Source organism: Amblyraja radiata, chromosome 28 (genome assembly GCF_010909765.2).
Source record: "Amblyraja radiata isolate CabotCenter1 chromosome 28, sAmbRad1.1.pri, whole genome shotgun sequence".
Lineage (NCBI taxonomy): Eukaryota > Metazoa > Chordata > Chondrichthyes > Rajiformes > Rajidae > Amblyraja > Amblyraja radiata.
Genome location: NC_045983.1, coordinates 18,325,254 through 18,339,697, shown reverse-complemented (window position 1 = coordinate 18,339,697; position 14,444 = coordinate 18,325,254). Strand labels below are relative to the sequence as shown.

Sequence of the window (14,444 nt, the reverse complement as noted above, 5' to 3'; positions counted from 1 at the left end):
AACTAAAACTGTGATGGCCCGAAAGGTAGTGATACAACGGAGACACGGGAGACTACAGATGCTAGAAACTGGAGCAAAAACTTCTGGGGGAACTCAGTGGGTCAAGCAGCATCTGTGGAAGCAAGCTGACGGTTGACTTTATGGAAACCCTACATTAGGACTGAAATTATAGAGGGCACATAGCCAATGTGAAACAGTGAAAGGGAGGAATGAAACAGGGGCTGGTATGTGATAAATGGAGCCGGTGAAGTAGTGATTGATGGGCAGATGGAGGTGGAAGATGTAGTTTAGAGATGGTGGGTGGGTGATGGGTGGAAACAGTTAAAGAAAAAAAATTATGTGCAGGGGTGGGCGGGGTGGGGGGTGGGGGGGAGGGTAGCACAAAGGCTGGAAAGTGATCAATGGAATATGGGAGAGATGGTGGGCAGATTGTACCAAGTGGGAAAGGGAATAGGAAAGGAAGGCTAAGGAGGAAGAAACCAAAGTGGATAGAAGTGTGGGTGATGGTCAGATGGAACCAGGTAGCGGACTGTAACTAATCCAGGTAATGGGGCAGTGGGGTGTTAGAAGAGGTGAACAAACGAGATAGAACCTAAGAGGACTGGAAGGAGTGGGAAAGGAACACTGCAATTAAGAATAGCCTAAAACTGGAAAATCCAATGTTGATACCACTGGGTTGTTGGCTACTCAAGTGGAATAGGAAGAGTTGTTCTCAAATTTGTGTTTCGCCTCACCATGGTAGTGGAGAAGGCCAAGGGCAGACACGCAGGGCAGGAATGGGAAGGTGAGTTAAATGACATGCAACTCAAAGATCAAGATAGCGGTTGCTCCACAAAACAGTTGCCTAGTCACGCTTGGTCTCACCGATGTCGAAGAGGCTGCATTGAGAGCACTATATGCAATGTTAAATACCTTAGTGAGCTATGTAAAGTGGAATGCATACTTTAAGATTGACAGGTCTTAAGTTTCTTACAAGGGGGGAGTCAGTTGTGTCCAGAGAATTAAACCAATGGGATGATATTACTGTATATGTTTCAGTTTGCTTTCTTATATACCAGTGTTGCATGGGGGCAATTGCCACAACTACCATAGTGACATTAGATGCAGATTTCTCCTGGGGATTATAATGGCTACAAAGAATGTTTGTATTTCATGCATCGCAAAATCTACAAAACCTTTAACACCCATTGAATGTTTTCATTGTACCACCCAGGTGATAGCCAGCTTTGTATCAGCAAAGCGAAACCAGTCCTAAAAGGGCTGAGCCACTTGGATTTAAAACACATCACTCACAATAATCAATAACCGTTGGCTTACCTGTGATGCTTAAAAGGAATAAAATGAATAGATACATTTCAGACAAAATTCTATTTCATGGAAAAGAAGCAGTAATGATTCTTAATTGTTTGCTTCAATGTCATCCCGTGCAGATTCCCAATTTTATCCTTTCTCTTTTGTAGATTTTTACCTCCAACTATTCCTGTTGATCAAGTGGATTTGCTTCCATCTTTTTCAGGCCCTGATTTATGATCAGTCTGCTTTGGAACCAGGTAGATTTCAGAATAGGACATGCCAAAAATTCCAGCGAGATAACAAAAAACAGGTAATTTTGGAACAAAAGTCAGATACCATACCTGGTATGTAGATCCATTAATAATGAAATGTTGTGGCACTTTTTGTTATCTCTGCAGCAAAGCTCAAATGGGAACACAAAATCCACATAAAGTGTTCAAATTCCATGCTGACACACCCTTAAACCACAAGAACTGGAATGATTATGAGTGGAAACTGATTTCTTGTACCCATGGACGAATATGCCATAGTTGTTACCAATTTCATAAGTAAATGTGTGGAGGAGCGTGTTCCCACCAAGACTGAGTGTTTTCTTGAATTCTCTTGAATGCCAGATGCCTTGAATGAATTAGGAAATCCATCATATACTGAGGACCTGATAGGCGTTCAAATCTGGCTTCGCAGGTTCATATCAGAAAGGTTAAGGGACATTTTTGCTTTTAACTGGAGGATTAGACAGACATTTGGCAGCTGTGGCAGGGCCCACATGTCATCACTTCCTGCAAGGGTAAACCGAGTGGTAGCCCAAACGGTAGCAAGGCATCACTGGTCATTGAACGAGCTCAATGCTTACTAGACTCACTTTGATAGATTGAGAACATCGATGCACATTCTTATGCCACCAGAGTCCTTGATAGCAGTGTAATCACAGTCATCAAGGCCGACAATAGAGGATTCTTCATGAATATGAACCCTGGAAAAGCAACCGGCCCTGATGGCATTCCTGGTTGCGTTCATAAAGGATCCGTGGGCCAACTAGCTGGAGTGTTTGTGGATGTCTTCAACCCCTCATTCCTAAGTTTTGAGAGTCACATATATGCATTAAAAGGACATCAATAAAACCGGTGCGCAAGAAGAGTAAGGTGGCATGCCTCAATGATTGCTGTCCAGTGGCACAAATGTACGTAGTGATGAAGTGCTTTGAGAGATTGGTTATGACATATATTAATTCCTACCTTATTAATGACATGGAACCATTATAATTCATCTACCACCACAATAGATCAATGGGGTATGCTATCTCACTGGCTTGCCAGTCTATCACTGGACCACTTTGACAATAAGAGCACTTACTTTGTCAACGTGGATGTTGTTCGTCAACTACAGCTTGGCATTCAACACCACCATCTCATCCAAACATTATCAAACTCAGAAAACTGTGTCTCTGCTTATCCCTATATAATTGGATCCTTGACATCCTCACTGGCAGACCAGCATCACTATAAATTGGCAACAGCGCCTCTTTCTCCACAACAATCAGCACAGAAACCCTTCAAGCCTGTGTGCTCAGTCCCCTGCTCTACTCTCTCTATATCCATGACTGGGTAACCAGACACAGCTCCAATGCCATCTTCAAATTCTCCGACAAAACCACCATTGGTGGACAATTGGCCTGAAGTGGTCTGAAGAAGTGTCTCGTCCCGAAAAGTCGCCTAAAGATGCTGCCTCACCCGCTGAGTTTCTCCAACATTTTTGTCTGCCTTCGATTTTCCTGCATCTGCAGTTTCTTCTTAAACATTGGTGGACAATTAATGGGTAATGATGAATCAGAGTATGGAAGTAGGATTGAAAACTTGATTGAATGGTACCAGAACAATAATTTTGCTCACAACATCAAGAAGACTAAAGAGCTGATTGTTGTCTTCAGCGGGGGAAAGCCAAGGATCCGTGAACTGGTCTTCATTGATGGGATGGCAGTGGAGAGAGTCAAGTCAAGTTCCTGTGCATGCATATGTCTGAATATCTTTCCTGTGCCCAACACATTGATGCAATCACAAAGAAAGCTCATCAATGCCTCTACTTCCTCAGTTGATTAGTGAATGTATTCTCCACTGAGCTTCTACAGGTGTACCGTAGAGAGCATAGAGACTGATTGCATCACGTACTGGTTCAGTATATTGAACACCCAGGAATGAAGGAGGTTAAAAGAGTGGTGCCAAGTCCATCAGAGATACTGACCTCCCAAGTATAGAAACTTGCTGCCTCAAAAAGATAGCCCATATCATCAAAGATCTAAACCACCCTGGCCACGTGCTCATTTCACTCCTACCATTTGGAAGAAGGTACAGCAGCCTGAAAATCATGACCACCAGATTCAAGAATACCTTCTTCCCAACAACCATCAGGCTACTCGACACTAACCTTAGCAACTATGAACCTTCATGGACTCTCTTTGTTTGCACTAAGGACTGCAGTTTCTATTTCGCCTAGTATTATGGCTATTAATTCATTAAAAATTATATTATATATTAACTGTGTGTTTTATGTTTATGGGCCTGTTAAGCTGCTACACACAAGAATTTTACTGTTACGTTGTTCGTACAAATGACAATTGCGTTCTCTTGACTCTTGTCTTGACTAACTCTTTTATATGTCTAAGTCACACAAAAGTTTGTAACTGGTAGAGTATGGTATGTTGTGATCATTTTTCACATTCCCACTTTCAGCTATTACACTGACCTCATTGGAAATGGCTTTGCTGACCACTTCGATAAGTGCAGAGACAGATGATAGGCACAGACAACTTTGCCTGTGCACACAGCAGCATGAAATCAGTGTAGATAATTTAAGTTCTGTGGTAATGAACTGAAGAAAAAAAAGATCAAAAGGACAGACAAAAAGTGCTGGAGTAACTCAGCAGGTCAGGCAGCATCTCTGGAAACATAGATGGGTGAAGTTTCGAATCGAGAACTTCAGTCTGATGAAGGGTCTCGACCCGAAACGTCACCCATTCCTTCTCTCCAGAGATGCTGCCTATCCCATTGAGGTACTCCAACATTTTGTGTCTACCTTCGATTTAAACCAGCATCTGCAGTTCTTTCCTCCACATCTAACCAAAGAATGTTAGTTAAAAGAATTTATAAAATAAATGAACAAAAATAGCATTTTATTGCACTTTTCACCTTTGTTTTCTGGACTTGCTAAAATATAGTAGATCAACCTGCATACTAATTATATCTCTACCATCGCGGATCAAGGGGCATGGTTGCTTTGCTGCTACCCATCATGAAAGAGGGAAATATAAAATTACAAACAAAATATACCAAACTGAATTTCAAGGCTTCTAATTAGACCAAACTGAAGTAGGTAGGGACATGCACATATACACTGTGCATATACACTGTAAATGGATAGATTGTAATCATGTATTGTTTTTCTATTGACTGGTTAGCACGCAACAAAAGCTTTTCACTGTACATCGGTACATGTAACAATAAACTAAACTGAGCAGAACAATCAGTAAAGGGGAAGATGTTGAAACACAAGAGGAAGTTGGCATCCATGGTCTGGAAATTTCTCAAGGAGAAATCAAGTAACAAAGGAGGAGAAATTAATCTTTAGTGATCCAGTCTAAACATATACAATACTAACTGCTGCCTGCTGGACTCACATTCACAAAACCAATTATGCAACTAGCAATCAATGTTCTGCTTTATATCTAGCGCTAGCGACCAAAATCAATTGTTTTTTCATCATCCATGAGTCAAATGATAAAGGACTCCTGCACAATTCTTGTTCAGCTGATGTTTCACAGAGAGCAGGCAGAATATTTGTTATCAACAGTAAATGACGGCTTCAAGTCGACGGTATCAATAATTTTAAGAGGGATGCAGGCATTTAACTGGAGAACTAACTAAGGAACATGGCTATTGCATGATGTGTTTTGTTTATGAATTCAGCCTCTGAGATAGATGAAGATGTCGTTTAATGTTCCCAGGGTGTGAAGCACCAGTGTCAGTTACAGTTGTTTGTATATTACAGTTTTTTCGATTATCGATAATTCGCTGTATTTTTTGCTAATAGTTTCTGGCTAGTGGAGAAAAATTGTAAATGCCCTATGACATCCATGAATTAGATGTTGCACATAGAAGTGAATTTACCACTAGCCTTGTCCCAGTCCTATGATTATGCCAGTTCTGTGGACATGGTTCGCTTGAACTTTTTGCTATGGATGTGGAGAAATGGATCGCAAATCGAAGATTCTAATATTATGAGGCACAGGAATGTAGGAAGGAATGTCCAGGAATGTTCTAGTATGCTGGAAGATCAGCTTCTACAAATATCACCACTCCGGTTGTTTGTGTGCGTTATGGCATAACTTTATCTTCACTAATTAAATAATTGCTAGACAGCAGAGTTATCTCTCAGATTGAAGATTAAATACAGGAAAGCAATCGAGCTACAAGAATAAAATGGATAGAGCTTCTGGGTGAAGAGAGCTAGGGCTGGTGAACATGGTGCAGCAAGTCTGAAATGCATGTGCAGTAGTGGCACCTGGAGAGACACACGGATGGCACCTTGAATAAGTAAATATCATCATGTTTTGCCAAATAAGGTGGTATCTGTTGTATACCCAGGAAGAAAATGCAGACAGCTGCGTTTGAGAATGCTGCAACTGGAAATTGGTGCAGTGTATCTCTTCATCATTTGTTTCCACCAGCTGTATCGGTATATTCAAAGTGGTGGCAGCATGAGGGAACACAATAAAAATAATCATATCTCCCTAAAAGTTTTACCCAAGGAGGCTTCCTTTAATCGCTAACATGTGGCTTCAGATTGTTTCTCTTGTATTTCGTTTCAAGATACAGGGAAAATGGAACACATCAATGGAATACATATTAGTTTGGCTAACCCCTGCTCGCTTTGAGCCAAAATGAAGCTGACAGTAATCACAAAATCTGCAGGGGTCTGATCATATTTCCAGACTGTTGAGCCTCTCAAACAGCACACTTGAATCTATGGCTTGCTCATTACAATTCATTACAATGGGGATGGGTTGCAAAAACTAATTAAGATTTCATGAAACTTAAATTTTAATTGTCATAACATCCTGCTTTGGACCAAAGGTCTATCAGTCCCATCCCAATGTTTAACCTATATAGGTTTTTTTCCTTTGAAGTATTTGACTTTCTTAAATTTACTTTTGCATCTGTTTCCATCCATTTTTCAAACAGGTATTCTGATCAAGAAATCTTAATGCAGATACTTTTTTGTCTCATGTTCTCTTGCCATTGTTAATCATTTTATACATTTGTCATGCGAGCCTCCTGTCAGTAGAAATAATTTCTCCTTTACCAAGCCATTCATAATCTTGACTACTTATTGCACTTCTAGCCAACCTTTCCCGCTCAAAAGGAAATATCAGTTTAACTCTTATTTCCTTGAACAACTGAGGTCTCTCATCACTACTTGAAAATATTAATACTATCATGCAATCAAATGTTGTGAAAGGCTAGTCGGTTCTGACTCTATTCTCCATTACCAATTGGATATAAATTTTCACTAAAGCCTTTAACGGAATGATCGTTAGTTCAATAGACAAATTTCTGGATATAATTAATATATGGAGGAAGGACATTCCAAGATTAATAAGATACTCTCCACTAAATTGTTCATAGGATTTGGAATTTTCTATCACAAATGAAGCTTATTGCTAATGAACTGCACATGCTGTTCAGATGGTAATGAGAAATAGAAAACAATGATGGGAATGGAGAGCACACACAAGATTCTGATTGGAAACTGGCTTCAAAACTCCCAGAAGAGAGAGAGGAAAAGAGAGGGGTCTGGATAGGAGAAAAAGAGAGAGAAAAGAGGAAAACCAGAGAAAAGTAGGAAAAGACTACATACATCCTGTGATCTGTTTGGTGGATGTCTGTGTCTTGGACTGTGTCTGTCACTCCACGAAGGACCCTTGTGTCCATTCTCTCTGGGAGTCACTGATCTGTTGCGTCGGCCTTGCAGAGGAGATTGACTGGGTTCGTTTGTGTCATTCTTGGGCTGCCTGGAAATAGCACTGCGTTTGCTTTTGGAATGTGATGTTCTACGCTCTGAAGATGGGCTGTGGGAACTGGAAAACAAATAAAAGCAAGTGGCTGATTAAGTGTAACCAATAAGCTCTTTGCTGAGTTCCAACATTGGTCAGTGGGTGAACTTTGATTAGTTTTTTGTCAATGAAGAATAGAAAGATTGTAATATACTGTTGCACACAGTGCATTTGCGAATACAATTCAAGTACATTGATGACCATGCTCCAGCCTCAATCACTCCACACAGCTTGCTTCATTGTCGTACCACCTCATCAGAAGGCTATTAAACTTCACCCTTAACCTGTCATGCCACTATTAAATTTAAAAAAGCTAATGTGGCATAATCTGGCACTTGCACATTAGGTATTTGTTGATAGTTTATTTTCTCCTATGTTTGATGAACTTAAGCCCAAATAATATTGTGATCAAATAATTAACTAAATGCAGATAAATCATCCATGGCATTGCTGTTTTATCAACAATACTTGGGGAAGTATTACAGCAAGAAAGCATTAACTTATAGAAAATGGGTATTATAAGCAAGGCATCTTAATGTTGTGAATTTTGCCAGTAACTTCACATAAATATCCATGTTTTGGAATTTGATATTTAAATTGTGATATTAAATATTTTTGTGTCTTTGCCAATTAAAATTTTTTTTTTGTTTAATTACAATGTCAGGAAGAATCAAAAACAATCGATGGCCTTGGTGGCTTTTAAGCTTTGAGTGAGTGGTATTGATGGCAATGGTGAAGCCAAGCAGCATTGTGCCCCAGATGTGCCTTCTATTAAGGGCATTGCCAAAAGTTCAGAGGGATTTTTTAAATGTAGGTGGTTCCAGATATCACTGGAATGAGTTGCTGCTGCTTAGGACCTAACTGTTTGGCTCCAGGACCTTGGTGCTGGTGTGATTGCCTTTCAAATTGCCTTCAGATCAATAGGCTTACAGGCAGCAGGTTGTCAAGTGGAATCCAGGCCCGTGTATCAGTAAATAGACACAAAAAGCTGGAGTAACTCAGCGGGACAGGCAGTATCTCTGGAGAGAAGGAATGGGTGACGTTTTGGGTCGAGACCCCTCTACAGAAGATCATCTTCTCCAGTATTGTTGACAGGTTTTAAAACCTGCATGTTAATAGAAAGGATGCATGGACGCAATGCAAACCTGACGTGAAAGCTTGGGGAAAACATTTAATTTAGATCGCTATTGAAAGTATAGGCTGGCAGCTGTACTTTATCTTTATGTTCTATGCCAATTTAGAACCGTTGGTCTAGAGATGAGTACACCTGTTAAAACTGCCCTTGCTACACATGATGAAATAAATGGTCAGATAGGATCAAATGGAAAGCAAAATGACCTGGGTGCCGACATAACCTATACACATTTTAGATAGATACATTTTGTCCTTTTTCACACTCTGTTGTTATTTGTTTACGAAATCATGGTAATATATTAATAGGCCTATTAAAAAAAAAAAAAAATGTGTGTTAATCAGTTTTAACTATTATGTTAAGGAACAGAGCAATAATAATTTCTCTCTCCTCCTTCTTTTCTTGATTCCTCACACTTTCTATCTTTTGTCTGTATCTCTCTTACTCTTCATCCCCATTTTTTAAAATCATTCTCAGAACGCATTTACCCATTGCAGCAATCTGCTCTCTAGGTGGGCTGTAATATAAAGTGCCAAATCACTAAACTTCCAGTATTTCATAAAACAGAATTGGGTGTTACATATTATTTATTCTGTTGCAAGTTTTAGACGTTTAACAGATGGGAGTTACAAATTAAGAATACTGTAGTAATTTAATCTCATTTTGACTAGGATCATGAAATCGGCAGTATGGAACCTTTGAAAGCACTGCTGAATATCTAATTCTATTAACTGCTGGGTGCTGCATTGAACAGATGGCCTTTGTGATAAAACTTGTAACGTACCGCAGAACAAGAGTAATATCTAACCAAAATTAGAAAAGTTCCCATTCTAATTATGAATGGGGATAGGTAATGATGGTAAAGTTAACATCGGGGAATTAGGTTTACAGACTGGAAGTCAGAATTTGTATAATAACATAACACCTAGTCTGTTAATATTCAGCCGAATCTGTGGCATGTAATACTGACCTGCTTAGAGATTTGGAGGAGCTGCGTATAGATGATGCAGACACACTGCGGGAGCTGCAACAGCTTCGTGCTTTGTGCGCTTTCCGTGGTGGTGACTCACTGGGTGACCTGTTGAGGAAAAGAGGCTTGCATGAGAAATGGACCACACTGAGCAATGTCATTCCTGAGGATGTTATCAGCAGCGGATATTTCAGTATAATATAGAATAAGTAAAGAGTATCATTAGCATACAATCAGAAAACAGCCCTTCAAGCAGAATCTACCTTTCAATCAGACCACGACTGATTACTTAATGTATCACAGCATTTCATTATTATTTATAATGTGTAAAAAATAATTCTATTAATTACACAAAAAAAACCATTATTTATGTTATGAGTACAGAATGCAAGAATTTAGGCCACATTTCCTTAAGTTAGGAAGATTAAAGCATAAATATTTCCTCTGGTTGAAGAATTTAGAACAAATACACGACTTTATGAATCAGGCGAGATGTCAGGAGGTATTTCACAATAAGAATATTACAAATGGAAATTTCTCCTCAAAAAGCTGCTGCTAATTCATAAATCTTACAATTTTTCTATTCAAAGGTACTCAAAACCTATCTGATCACTTGTTCATAACCCTCTTTTGTGATTTAGTATTACATTTGTTTTATAAGACATCTGCAAAATGCTTTGAGATGTTTCACAACATTGAAGGGCCTGTCCCACTTATGTGTCCTTGGCAAGCAAATTACGTGACCTCGTGGTTGCGTTGAGGCGTACGGGCATCGTATGGCCGTGCGGGGCCGGTCCCACTGAGAACCATGAAGGGGTATGTAGTTGTGCGCGACATCGCGAGGGGCTCCGAAATTTTTGTAGCGAACGAAATCTTCGCGCGCCAACGGCCTGTGGCGTAACTGACGGCCAATGTGGGACAGGCCCAAGACCCTGGCGCGACGCAACGTCTCACCTTCAACAGCAGCAGAAGCAGGCAAACGATCGCCGAGCTCGGCCTGGGGCTCACAGCCGTTGCGGATCCGGATCTGCCCCCATTTCTACTCCCAGAGCGAGGCCAAGAAAATTGAAGATAGACACAAAATTGTGGCGTAACTCAGCGGGACCGGCAGCATCTCTTGAGAGAAGGAATGGATGACGTTTCAGGTCAAGACTCTTCTTCAGTCTGAAAGAAGGGTCTTGACCTGAAACGTCATCCATTCCTTCTCTCCAGAGATGCTGCCGGTCCCGCTGAGTTACTCTGGCAATTTGTGTCCGTCTTCAAATGACGTCACGCTCTCCAGACGGCTGTGCGGGCGAATGAAGTTGCGCGCGACCTTCGCGGGACCGTCGCGCCTCAATGCGACCATGAGGTCGCGTAATTAGCGTGCCAAGAACACGTAAGTGGGACAGGGGCTTAACGGTATTAAAGCAAATAGTAGTTGTCTAATCATTACGCTTATGAACACTGAACTCCATCTGCCAGTTGCCTCAACCATACATTTAGGATTATTGTGCATTGACTATTTGTATTATTGTGCATTGGGTTGGTCTTATCTACAAATCTGAACACTTAGAAGTGTGTCTTTCTTTATGATGATTAAAAAACAGCTGATAATCCGTATGAAACTGCATGAGGAACCTGAATTCACAATAACATCTCCGCTGTAGCCATCTCTCATTCATTGTTCCAAAGAAAGGACTTTCCACAGATCCTGCCTGAGCTGCTGGGTGCTTCCAGCTTTTTATTCCCACTCACACAATTTCTGTTAAATGGTACAATGTGGGAAAAGTATTTGATGAATACACATAACTGTTCTATTAATGCAAGACATAATTTAATTCAATTCAAATTATTACATAGACTATATTATTCAAAAACGAGGTTGAATAAATTTTATCCAAACGTCTCTCCCAGATGCGATAAATGTTTGTTTCAAAACGCTAATATAACACATTCATTTGTAGGATGTACAAAGTTGAATAAATTTTGGAGTGATATATTTGATATATTTACAAAGCTCTTCAAGTCAAGAATAGAACCCAAAATGGAATGGATTATATTTGGAATAATAGGAGAAGATACCAATTTAAATAAAGACCAAAATGTTTTTTTTAATTATGGGTTAATAATTGGAAAGAAATTGATACTTAAATTTTTGAAAAATACAACCATACCAACTGTTAAAATGTGGATTAGTAATATGATGGACATAGCACGCCTTGAAGAAATGAGATTCCGACTAATAGATAAATATGACCAATTCTTAAGGAGTTGGTCTCCTTTCATCGACTTTTTGGAATCATGTGATGCAGCGGTACCATAAGGATTGCTGATTTCAGTTCATGACGTGGATAGATTTACATCTCCGAATATAGATTTGAAAAATTCTCTTTAAAGGGGCCTTCTCTTCTATTTCTACTTTCCACTTTTTCTTTTTTCTTTTATTTTTTTATTTTTTATATACACACTTCACGTTTTTCTACTCTCTACCATCTATTTTTCCACTTTTTCCCCTTTCTATTGTTTTCTTTTTCTTGTCTTGCTTACTTCCTTCTCATAACATAAAACTAGAGGTTGTACATAGAATGGATTACGGTAAGACATAGTATGACACTGTATTGTTTTGTACTGTATTAACTTCTAATAAAATAAACAAAAACAAAAAAAAAATGGGACAATGTAAAACCCAGATGGATTCCCATAGATCCTTCAAGATAAAAGAAATATAGGTGACCTAACATTTCTGAATTTCTGCATGTTTGCCCTAATTCTCACCATTGGCAAATTACTATCTCTTGCTTCTGGTATGCTTTACAGCTGCTACATTTTTTGCCTAATCTTCCTTTTAATTGTCTAAAATGGAACAGATATATCGGAAAACAGCTTACTGGTTGTTACCCCACTGCATCAAATATCAACGGAGACCAAGATCCAAAGCAGTTACAACCAACAAGGTATTGCACGTTCCACATGGGGGGTCTGCTATCAGGGTCACTGACCTTTCATCTTATGAAGGTACAAAGGAACTGAAGCTACTTTGGGTATACTCTAATGCTCAATAAGTTTGGCTTGTGTCCTTTCTTAATTCTATCCTTTGCATTTTCCTATTTTTCAAAATTAACCAAAATGTAATAATCTCTTTCTTGAACATACATGACCGAGCTCATGGTCATGAGCCTTTGGGATAGAGAATTCCAAAAAATATCAAATCATTTGAGGTGAACAATTCCTCCTAATCGAAGTCCTAAATATCAGATTTTAATGAATGATTATTGGCCTGAAACACTTGCACTATTTTCTCTTAACGTATAAACTCTCAATGAATATGATTATGGTACATCAAGGTGTTCTTGAGTTGCTGATTCAAGGATAAGTGTTGGCTATACTACAGAGAATGTGATTGTGGAACTAAAGGTAGCCCTTGTAAATTGGTCATGGATCTGGAACATTATCAACTCCAACCTGATTTCATACATTATTAATTCAACTGGAGGGGTCAAGCTACATTTTGCAGTTGGTGGGAGCAATAAACCAAAATTCCAATTAGAACATAAATGCCTAATCTCTTGGGATTCATTTTAATTAATCACTGATTTGGAGAAATATTATTATACTGCAATGGATTAATAAAAAGTATGTAGTGAGTCAGGAAGGCAGTCGAATGTTTGTGCACAAAACTGTGACTAACCTGAAAAAGGTTGGTCATACAAATATACAGATCAGAATTTATTGTTGTAGCTTTTAAATTATACGTTAATATGTTCATTATTTAGTGGATTGGACAAGACTTCTATTTACCAGTACAGAATAAATGCGTTCATTCCGTTCACTCCACTGTTATGCTGCAATATTTTTAGGTTTACTACATTATTGTGGCTGTTGTGAAATCTGTCTCACACATTAACTAGTAAAATGGGATTATTAAAGTTATAAATACTGCAGTAATTATTCAAATTTTATTCATTAGTGTGCTTAACGCCCTACAAGTTTTTAAGTGATGTCAAACGGGTGAAAAACCTTTTAAACATAGGAAAAGAGTAGGCCATTCAACACCTTGAACATGTTTCATTATTCAATTAGATTGCAGTTGATTGGCACCTTCATTTATTTCCCATGGTTTCATATTACTTAATGCCTTGCTAACATAAATCTCCAGTCTTATCAAATTTTAATTGATCTATCCTCAACAACGTCATGAAGGACAGTGTTCCAGATTTTCATTACCATTTAGACAAAGAAGTGCTGTCTAAAATTACCCATTCTATACGAGAAAGGCATAGTTCTAATTTCACCCACGGATGTAACCTCTCCTACCAGAGGAAATACTTTCTCGACGTCTAATGAAAATATTTGATCATCTTTTAAACAACTCGATTATATACGCTCTTAATTAATTTCATATGAGAAATACAAGCCGAGCCTAGGAAATCTGTTACCATAATTTTCAAGGATTAGGACTGATGCTATTTGAGTGTATAAACACTACATGTCCTTCAAGGCTAATATATCCTTACTGAAAATCAGTGTTCAGAACTAAATGTAGTAGTACTCTAGATAGTATTTGTAGATAGAATTCATATGCCTCTTCTTTCTGACACACCCACTCTATAACAGACCTACTCATTTGTCCTTTCCTCCTGTCCTTTATTTCTCTAAAAAGCTACTGATCTCCAACGTGTCACAGTTTTGACAAAATACTTGATTTTAATCGGCATTGAACAAGTTTACCAAATTGCTGATTGGATTAGAGGGGATTAGTTATAGCGGAGGCTGGACACCCTTGGAATGTTTTCTCTGGAACATCAGAGGTTGAGGGATATCTGATAGAGGAATAAAAATTCCGAGAGGCATTGATAGGGTAGACTGTCAGAACAAAAGACTAGAAGACTTAGCTTTAAGGTAAGTCAGAGGGGGGAATGTAAAGGTGTGGCAGTTAAAAGATGTTTAGACAGGCACACAGA

General features: G+C 38.9%; 1 protein-coding gene across 8 annotated transcripts in view; it reads right to left on the bottom strand.

Moving 5' to 3' along the window:
• srrm3 (serine/arginine repetitive matrix 3) overlaps positions 1–14,444 on the bottom strand; it is a 156,273-nt gene that overhangs the window by 25,999 nt on the left and 115,830 nt on the right. For all 8 annotated transcript variants that reach the window (XR_004416087.1, XM_033045959.1, XM_033045961.1 and 5 more), the window contains 2 exons: positions 9,502–9,609; positions 7,204–7,423 (listed from right to left, as the gene is read on the bottom strand). Coding sequence is in view for 7 of the 8 variants with exons in the window: in XM_033045959.1 (XP_032901850.1) it covers positions 7,204–7,423; positions 9,502–9,609 (328 nt within the window). In the remaining variant the exon portion in view is untranslated. The remainder of the gene's footprint in view (positions 1–7,203; positions 7,424–9,501; positions 9,610–14,444) is intronic.